The sequence below is a fragment of the Trachurus japonicus genome, chromosome 3 (assembly GCF_045865225.1).
Source record: "Trachurus japonicus isolate A0001 chromosome 3, Traja_1.0".
Lineage (NCBI taxonomy): Eukaryota > Metazoa > Chordata > Actinopteri > Carangiformes > Carangidae > Trachurus > Trachurus japonicus.
The window spans coordinates 16,835,936-16,846,683 of record NC_140909.1 but is presented as its reverse complement, the minus strand read 5'-3'; the positions used below and the strand labels follow the sequence as shown (position 1 = coordinate 16,846,683).

General features: G+C 39.2%; 2 protein-coding genes across 2 annotated transcripts; both read right to left on the bottom strand.

Moving 5' to 3' along the window:
- Positions 1–2,148: 2,148 nt before the first annotated feature.
- Positions 2,149–3,799, bottom strand: LOC146989824 (leukotriene B4 receptor 1). Its single transcript, XM_085764173.1, has one exon. It carries the CDS (start codon positions 3,699–3,701, stop codon positions 2,616–2,618), a length of 1,086 nt encoding a protein of 361 aa, XP_085620299.1. The 5' UTR covers positions 3,702–3,799; the 3' UTR covers positions 2,149–2,615.
- Positions 3,800–7,601: 3,802 nt separating this feature from the next.
- LOC146989823 (leukotriene B4 receptor 1-like) lies at positions 7,602–8,629 on the bottom strand. The gene has a single exon (XM_085773113.1). It carries the CDS (start codon positions 8,626–8,628, stop codon positions 7,627–7,629), a length of 1,002 nt encoding a protein of 333 aa, XP_085629239.1. The 5' UTR covers position 8,629; the 3' UTR covers positions 7,602–7,626.
- Between the last annotated feature and the right edge of the window lie 2,119 nt (positions 8,630–10,748).

Here is a 10,748-nt window from a genome sequence, read left to right as displayed (position 1 = left end):
GTTTTTTCCTGTAACAATGATGTAACTTTTGTGTAGACTGAAATTACACTAAACTCTTTTTTTTTCTTTTTTTGACTATGGTTTGTCTTGTGATTTTTAATTCATCCACAGTTGTTTGATGTGGTAACTATTCCCTGGTCACATGCATGAACTACCGGTACAACAATATAGGCTACATACACTATACTCTTTATTAATCACTCCACAGGCCCTTGCTGGCCTGGTGAAGTTTTCACTAGTCTTTGGATCTGTTCCCAGAATTCCATGTTTTGTTGCTCCTGACACTCCCAGCTCTGCTCACTATCGGGCCAGCAGACTGTAGTGATGCTTGGCTTTTTGTCTGTTTAACACCTTTCACTCCTTTAAATCCCTCAGTCTTTGGAGTAACCAGTCTGATAAGTTGGGGGACATGCTCGGAAACTCTTCAGCTGAAATCCCAAACATGTAACGATGTTCTACCACAACAACAGCAGGAAACATTTATCTTCATGACATCATACAGTAGACATGCTTAAACATGTTGTGTGTCTATGGCACCAAAATGACAAGAACAAGTCTTTCAGCAGGTGTAAGTGGTCTAGCAGTTGTAGGCTACAAGTGAAAAGGCAATCTGTGAAAGCTACTACCACACCCAGAAAATAACTTTGCTGTGCATGTGGTGACTTACATTGAGCCTGTGGGGAAAAAAACAGTCACAACAATCACTTCTCAGAAATAAAGATTCATGGCTCACTTGTCTTGACTGGTAGTTCTTGTTTTGTGGTGTCCTTTATTAGGCAGGGACCCAGAAAAGAATGAATTATGTTTATAGGGAACAGAGTTATCTTATTATCTCATTATTCTGATTGAATAAATGTTGTACAGTATGATTAATGCCAAGGGTTATGTGCAGTTATACTATCTTTCACTATTGTTGCAAATTAATATTTGGTAAAAACAACAACAACAACAACAAAACTTCAACAGAAGGGTGTGTTGATTTAATAATACAACATGACGTGCCACAATACACTCAAAATGAAACTCATCAGCTGTGTTGATGTGGTCTCATATGCACACTGCTTCCTCAGTGAGAAAAAGTCAAGTGTCTTCTTGTGTGATCACATACATTTATTTGTCTGGTCACACCCTTAGCCTCTGAAATTTTCCACTGTCATAGAGTTGAAATAATCCTGACTCACACATGAATGAGCTTCAAGAGCTCAATGTTTTTTTTTTGTTTTTTTTCAAACAGTTCAAGTCATAAAATAAAAATGACAACCCGTCAGAAAATCAAGTCTATTTCAAGGGGTGAGAAAGGATACTGGTTATTGTTTTTTTTTTATATAGGCCTACTTGGGGGATTGTAGTGTGTAGGAACAGCGGTGTAGTCTATATTTGGCCTGTAGCATGATGTAAGAAAAGCTTCAAATGGTAGAGTTGAAATTAGTCACTGTGGTTTTCTGTCTAGAAATTTCTTATTGTTACATCAGAAATCCTGGCTCGGTATTAAATGACTCACTGTAGCCTATATGCTTTATATTAACAGACATATAGGCCTAACCCTTTGGACAAACCTGTAAATCTAGACTCTGTAGCCTAGCTATATTTTTCACCATAAGTGTATCAGGCGCAAGAAATGATCATCTCAGCATAAACCTGGATAAATATATATAAAAGATATTCAAATGCAATGGAAAAGTGAAGTAAAAGTATTATTATTAGTAGTATTATGACACAACTGACATCTTGACACAACTAGATTATAAACGCAGTGTTGTCACTGCCATCTGCTGGTCATGGCAATAGTCTGTCACAACATGCTTTAATAATGATTTTTTGAGAAATCAGTAAATAAGCTGACACTGAACTGTCTCACTCTGAAGTGTATGTTTGACCGTGACAGAACATTAAGACATGATTCCGCTTTTTGCTGCTCACCAAAAGGAAGAGGCAGTTTTTCATTTTGCAATCTCCTCATCTAGAGGAAGTTAAAAACACTGTTGTCTGTAGTGCCATACCAGGACAGTTGTTACCCAATTTGTCACGAGAAAAAAACATTTTAACAATGATAATGATTTTTTTTTTTGATTAAAAAAAAGGAAATTAAGACACAGAATTACAAGTAAATTAAAAAAATTTAAATATAAGTTTTTGTTCATTATTGCAATATCAGACTATACCAGAAATGTTACAGCTCCGCAGGGCAGATTGAGAAAGCAAGATTAAAGATTTATCTTCATTAAAACAACCACTATGAGAGGGTGAAATATTTCTGATGGATAGACAAAATATTTATGAGACAGAGGCAGATTAGAGAGATGTCACACGTACAATTTTTTTAAGAGTCTTGAGCAATTAATGGCACATTCAATAGAAATTATTGTAACTCTAAATGATATAAATTTAAGTACATTATATACAGCATATTTATAAATATATATTCACACAAAAAAAACATATACTGTAAAGGGGTCATTTACAGAACTGAAAAAATTGCACAGACAAACTGACATCCTGTTAATCTGTGTTGCAATTTCATCCAAAATGAGCTTAATTTCATGTAACTACACTACATATGTATACACATGATTATCCACACAGACACACAGCACAGACTCCCCACTTTTTCAATATCAGGATGGATTATTTTCACACATTTTTATCAGTATGTCCATCTGGTCTTTTGACTCCGACTCACACTGAGAGCTGTGGGTCTGATTGCTCTGCCTTTTGGACACAAAGGATATTTCTCTATTTCCCTCGCCCGGGGAGGTGCTGGAGATGTGGCGGAACAGTTTCTGAATGCCAGTGTCACGCAGGGAGCTTCTGAAAGAACGAGCTGCAAACATGTAGAGGATGGGGTTAACCGTGCTGCTGATGAAGACCATGGCTCCAGCGATGAAGGTCATGGTGTTCCTGATACTCTCCAGACTATTTGCTGTATCTGGGAATGAGTCTTCAATGGCCAGGATGATGAGTGAGAGGATATTTCCAATGTGATGAGGTGTCCAACAAATGGCAAACACAACTACCACGCTGGCAATAAGAACAGTGGACTTGCGTTTGGACTTAAAGGTCATCTGAGTAATCCGGCTGCAGAGGCAGCCATAGCAGACCACTAGGATGACGAAGGGTAATATGTAGCCCACCAAGGTCTCCAACAGCACACAAACAAGCTCCTGGGTCGGAGAGGTATACTGCCGGTACAGACAGTGTGCCTCACCAGATTCCTCATCTAAAATCTGAGTTGGGATGACAGGTATGCTGAACAGGAAAGCTGCAGCCCACAAGGCCAGCAGTACTTTGTTCAAAGCTTTTTTCCTCCTCCAAATTGCTGAGGCAAAAGGATAGCGTACGGCCACAAAACGTTCCACGCTCATCAGGGTAATGAGAAAAACGCTGCAGTACATACAGGCATTGATCACAAACACCATAGTTTTACAGGAAGCCTCTCCGAACACCCAGGAGCGAGCCAGGGAGTAGATCCACAGAGGCAGGGTGATGAGGACCAGCAGGTCGGCCACAGCCAGGTGCAGGATGAGCACCACAGTGTGGGAACGCTGCTTGACGTATCTCAGGATGGTCCAGATCACCAGGAGGTTCCCCGGAGCTCCTATGAGAAAGGACAGACCCAGGATCACACAAGCCACTACTGTCCCACCTTCAAACTCCTCAGGGGCCATTTCCTCTGAAGAAGACAGGTCAGCTGAGTGGTTCATGCTGCAAGTGTATGTGCTGACAGTGGTGTCTGCATGAAAAGCGAAACAAAATGCTGTACAAGCAAGTCTTTACTTCCCTTTAAGAATAGACTGCACAAGAACAGGGTTTCCTCACAGGCATGGGAGGTGATTCACGGATGCGTCATAAGTTCATTTTTCAGATGATAAAAAGTGTTTAGAAAAGAGTTTCCAATAAGTACAAGAGAAAAACAGAAACTGTTATGATCAAGAAATGAAATTACCTCAGCTGCTATATCAGAAAGAAAATGGGGACACAATAACAAGAGGGGTGATTAAATGTCTATGTGCATTAGAGTAAAGCCTGTGAAGCTTTATTGACATAAACTAAATGTTCTGATCACCAAATAATACATAGAACTGATGTTGATTTAATTGTATATTTCACTTCAGGACACCAAAGAGCTGACCTGATACCTGAAAACTAAAGCAAGAATAATATCATATCTCAGGCTGTTTTTGGAAGCATTCACTACAGGAACCAGAGCTTTTCAGTTGGCCCATCTCTTTTGTATCTCTTGTGCAAACAAATATGTTGTAATGATTCCTGATTTGTGTTGGTTTTTGACTCAAAATGTAAGTAAAAACATTCTTGTAACCAAATGACTGTAATTGAACATGGTTTAGGGAAACCATTGCTCCACATTCAGACTAAAATATGATGATGTTGTTTTGAATGATATTATAATAACTTTTGTCATCTGGATATAGCTTAAATAGTTTCCTGTATTAATTTAAGAAGAAATTTTGAGATTCCGCATAATTTGCTGTTAAAGCAGAAGTAAGCATGAATATTTGTGTTAATATAAGTCTTAAATAGTTCTATCTTCCGACAGCAATCACTTATATAGAGTGTTTGGTCTGAAACACGGGTCTGTCAGTCACTCTGCTCTGCTGTAAGCCGAGGAGAAAACTTTCCTTGTATCCTACAACCTTTATCCAATGAGGAGAGAGAACGGCATAAAGGGGCGGTCCTCTCTGTGTGTGCAGCCAAGGGATGCGCGTGAATGTGGTGACGTAGGGACAAGGGCGGGAACTGCTAACTCTACTGACAAGAACTTAGCCAAAACGACCGGGGGCCAGATTCACAAAACGTTCTTAAGAAGAAAAATCTTCTTAAGTGTCATTTTTTTCTTAACTTCAGTCTTAAGAAGAAAAAAGAGAAGAAGTCATATTCTCCAGAAAAGTTCTTAAGTATTTTCTCAACTTTGTTCTTAAGTTTCTTAAGAAAAAAACGTAAGAACAAATGGTATTCTTGAAATCAAAGTTCTTAAGTAGGAAAAATAAGAAATTCGTAAGAAATGAATGGGCCTCATTCACGAACCGTTCTTAAGAACAAATTTGTTCTTAAGTCCTACTTACGAAGTTTTTACGAAGATTGTGGCATTCATGAATGTTTTCTTATCCAGAATTTGTTCTTAACTAAGAACAAAATCTACGAACAGTCAGTAGTATACTTACGCACCTTTAGGTGCTGAGACTTATGCAAAAATAACCGATTATAGCGTTTTCTTTTGTTCTGCAGTTGTATGACATTATATGATTTGAATAAGAATTATTTTCTTATCTTTTATGATGTTTTTAATAATCATATATATTAATAATAATAATTGACAAATCATTGCAGTCTCTTAAAAAACATTATAGACACTTAATTCAAATCATATGTTTTTTTTGGGGGGGGGGGGGCATACAGCTGCCGATATGATTTTTTTTTTCCTAATTGCGGGCTGCAACAGTGCACTTACTGTAAGTGTTCACACTACACACAACTGTTTTTTTTTCATATGTGATAATATGATGATATTTATGATAGCACATGTGAGAGTGTGGTCTCTGAAAACAACCCGAAGAGCTGGATCCACTGCTGACGCTACTAAATATAAAAATATAAACTAAATATAAGCCTTTTGTTTGTTTCTTTGTTTCATTCCTGCCGCAGTAGCGCCACTTCACTACTAAAGTTCTTTTTACGTTTGGAGTCTGGTGCTCCCTCCCAGATTTTCATTTGAGCATTTCAACTTTCTTTCTCACTTCACCTTCTCTGCTCAGTGCCTGTGGGTTCTGTTTGCACACGGCCCTGCAGTCTCATGCCCTTTTACGGGCATTGATGGGGCGGTTACCTATGCTAATCCTATGTTAATTAGACTCACCTGGCACACGCCCTCAATTTACGAGGAAATGGCATAAGAACACAGCTGCGAACAATTCTGAGGCTTACGAACGCGTTGATGAATCTGACGTAGGGTTTTCTTTAAGGAACCTCTTAAGAACAACCTAAGAAAGAATCTAAGAAGGTTCTTAAGAAGAACGAGGCCCACTGTTCTTAAGACAGTTCTTAAGAAAATATTGAGGAATTGCACTTAAGAACTTTTTTATGAACTTCTTAATTTTCTTCTTAAGACATTTCTTAAGATCTTTCTTAAGAACATATCCGGCCCCTGAACGCTTACTTCTGCTTTAAAGCAGAAGTAAGTGATATATTTGTGTTAATATAAGTCTTGAATAGTTATATCTTCCGACAGCAATCACTTACATAGAGTGTTTGGACTGAAACACGGGTCTGTCAGTCACTCTGCTCTGCTCTGAGCCGAAGAGAAAATATTTATCGTATCCTACCGTTTTTATCCAATGAGGAGAGAGAACGGCATGCAGGGCTGTGTGTGCAGCCAAGGAACGCCGTGAATGTGGTGACGTAGCGACGAGGACTGTTATGGTGCGTTCAAAGAAACTCGTATTTTACGATTTCAAAAGCCTGCCTGGAACGCAGCATTAGCGAAAACGACCGGACCACTTACTTCTGCTTTAATATAACATACCCATTTTGTAGCATGAAGCAGGCTATTAAACCTTTGCTTGTGTTTTAAGTGGCATTCACTCGTGCCAGTGAAAATGATAGCTTATTTTACCATTGAATGCAGAGTGACACATTTTAAAGGCAAGTACAACCGCAATACGTGTCCACCTGCAGAAACCAGCGTGTCCTCTTGTCCACCACCAGGCTTAAATTAGGGTCAAAAGTGTTTAAGTTTAGAGTTTGAAAAGTGATGTCAAGGAATTATACCAAAGTTTATAATACCATGAAAACAATCTTCATTGTAAGAAATTCAGATAGTACAAAGATTTGCATTTGAAGTATGTGAAGTAGATAAGAAGATCTGTAAACAACAACAACAACAACAACAACAACAAAACTGTGATCTTATGATAAGGGGAGGGAACAAATAAACACTGTGAGATGCTGTTGTCAACATCTGCGAACAGTTACAGGGCGAAACACTGTAGAAAACTCAGCACTCAAAGTACCTACAGTGTGGGACACTGAAGTTACAAGTTTCTTCTTTTTTTTTTTTACATGTGAATCATATTGTATTAAAAAAACAGTCTACCACTAAGCCATCAGAGGGCAGGTTCTGTTGCTTTCATCTCCAGATCCTGAAATATGTTGTGTAGAGTTTCAAGATGTATGACAGTGAAGTCTTGAAAATCTACCACTAAAAGTTATACAATGGAATAAATTACACTGGTCTCAACCTCCACACTGACAAAAAAAACAAAAACAAAACATTTTTGTCAGAATAAATTTGTCTTCTGTACTACAGGTGAACACTTATTTTCCATTTCATTGAACAGGAAAGTAAAACATATTTACAACTCACACAAGATATTTTAGTTCCTTCAACTATGCATGTCTTATTAATTGGCCTTAAACCAAATTGACCACATCCCCTTGTGGTGTCATTTTAAGAGCCAACATTTGTTAAGACCTAACAATAATAAAATTGTGTCACAGTTGGATTGTGTAATTCACATTATGAATGGACTGGAATGTACATGCAATTTGAACTAATTATAGATCACTGAACTAATGTAAACATACAGTTGTGATCTGTTTGAAGGAGGATTATCACGGATCAGTTCTTTCAGATAGGTCAGACATCTCAACTTGAGTAAATGCTGCCCTCTGTCCTGTATGATGTTGCACTACCAGCTCCTTGAGTTTGTTGGTGTGAGTGACCATTTCCTGAAACAGCCTGACAAGTCGTGACTCCTCCAGACTGCCTTGTAAGTTTCTTGCGAAGAAGGCGTACAACACAGGATTCACTGAACTGCTAATGAATGCAAGAGCGCCAGCGATGAAGACAATACTCACTGGCACATAGTCATTCTGTCCTCCACCAGATACTAAGACGTAAACCAGATCGATGATGTTGATAATATGGTAAGGCAACCAGCAAAGAGCAAAGGTTATCACCACTGTATTGACAAGAATCATAGACTTCTGTCTGGTGTTGTACTTCATTTTCCTGAGCTGGGCAGCTACTAGACAGTAACAGATACTAAGAATTGTGAAAGGAATTACAAAGCCCCCGAAGGTCTCCAGGCACAAGAAGGTGATCTGTTGAGTCTCAGAGTTGAATTCTCTAATAAAACACGGCTCAGTTCCATCAGATTCATCCGAAGCCTGGGTTAGTAAAACAGGTACTCCAAGGAGGAAAGCAAGTAGCCACATAGGTACCAGACATTTGTTCATAACACTCTTCGTCTTCCAGCGCAGCATCACAAATGGATGACAGATAGCTAAAAAGCGCTCCACACTCATCAGGGTGATGAAGAAGATGCTGCCGAACATGCACACCATGATGATGTACATCAAGGCTGAACAGAAGGCCCGTCCGAACACCCAGGAGCGGGCGTAGAGGGAGTAGATCCACAGAGGCAGGGTGATGAGGACCAGCAGGTCTGCCACAGCCAGGTGCAGGATGAGCACCACAGTGTGGGAACGCTGCTTGACGTATCTCAGGATGGTCCAGATCACCAGGAGATTCCCCGGAGCTCCAATCAGAAAGGCCAGACCCAGGATCACACAAGCCACTGCTGTCCCTCCGTCAAACTCCTCAGGGGCCATTTCCTCTCAGGTCAGTCTAATGGTTCCTATACTGCAAGTGTATATGCTCTGACTGAGGTGTCTGCTGTACAGTAAATGAAAGTGCTGTAGGCTACAGGCGAGTCTTCACTTCCTCTAGTCTGAGGCGGATCTCAGTTTTCTTACCAGTTGAGTCACAAATTTGTGTGCTGTCATGTGTTTATCATTGTTGCTGACAGCTGTGTTCTTTGCTGTGTTTTTCACTGTTAGAAAGCTGAAGGTATCAAAGCTATTTTATTGCTTGGTTTAAAGGTAGATCTATAGCCTATTTGATTGCATGCAATGATTTACTAGCATGGCAAACACAAAAGTCAAAGGTCTTTTATTGGTCTCTGAAATAAGCTTCAATTATTCTTCCGTGAAAAATTGGTTTTACTTTTGGTTGTAGATTTATTAATCCTTTTTGTCTGTTTTTGGATCCTAAAAATTATGTGGATTGTATCCCTCTCTTTAGATTGCGACTGTGGCTGCCAAGCCATCACCATCAGCAGACACAGACACCCTCAACATCATCCATTGAGAAAATGTAATGATTGAAAAAAATAAAATGACATGGTCACACTTCTGCCATGAATATTCCAGCTGAGCTGAGAGAAATGCAGGAATTATTTTCCTCAATTGCTGATATGGTGATTCGCTCTTTCTCTTTCACTTTAACTTTTTTCTTTCTATTCAGTTGCAGTATCTCTAATATGGAAAGCTAGAACACATTGGCATCTATACAAGACACACACACCTAGTTTAGAATTTCCTTGTGGTTCAGTCATTTTAAAACTTTCATGTGTCACAGAATTTCAATGTATTTTTTTTTTAATTGATAATTTAACAATGATAGCTGCTGCAGAACTCCCAGGGATTTAGTTGCACATGATAGGTAGCTACCATGTGCAACACATGGTACAATGTATTTTTAAAAATCCAATGCAGAAATTGTCTTAGAAGTTGTCTCTAAGCATCAGTCAACCGTTTTTTGACAAAAACCCACAGAGTTTCTTCCTGTTTGTAAATAATTCAAGATCGGATGTGATAAACATCCTGTGCAAGAGCTTTTGGTCTATTGTTAGGTGTGGTGTTGTAACAAAAATGTTACAAAATGACACAGTGCAGCCTAATAGCCTACAGTAAATAGCCTAATACATTTTTGTCTCTTACAGTGTAGGCTAGTTAGTTTGTTCTGACTCATTAATGGTCATTGCTAATCCAAGCATTGTGCAGGCTTCTGCCACCACTACACTCATAAAAGAGTCCTAGGCCTATTTTATTAGCTAACTCTGCCAGACAGTCAGACATGCTCAACAAAGCCAAATTATTTTAGCTAAATGATATTTGTTTGGACACAAACTGTTAGCCTAACTGATAACAAACTTGGATTCTGATTTGACTAAATTTTTTTATTCTTTTTTTTTTTTTTTTTAGCTATGTCAGTCAACTCATGGGAGCTTGTCAACACGTGCACAATTCCACTCGTGCCTTCAACCATATTTCACAGCAAACATGAGAGGACTTAAACTTATGCTGTGCACTCCCTGTGATAGAAAGTCAAACAACAAACTTTGAGTGCAACCTGCAACGCATGCTTCACCCTGTAGGGAAGGCGCCCCTAAAATAAAAAATAGGAGGCGCTCTCCAGCCGGCTCCCCCGTCACGAGGAGCGCTCTGCTGTTGGATGTGCCGCAGCACAGCGGGAGCAGCCCGCGTGTGTTTTATAAAAATAAAAAACAAACAAACAAAAAGAGACCGGTCGGCACAAGCCTAGTCACAGACACTCGATGGAGTGTTGAATCTCATCCGTTAACGGTTATAATAGCTTATGCTACGAGCGTCGGTTATCGGTCTGAAAAAAAAATTAAAAAAAATCAAAATGTGCATCGCTTGGATTGGTCATTTTCCACGGCACACCTGGCGAACTTTCACGTGTGCCGCGCGGCACAGTGGTTGAAAATCACTGTGATGTGTAGGTGTTGTGTCTGTCTGTGTGGAGAGAAATCGGCCTATTTGAAATAGCCTAATAATATTTTTTTTGCTTTATCTGACATTATTTACACAAATATCATAAATGCTGAGATGACTAATGTGCTGGGATAACATTAGAAAGGGAAATA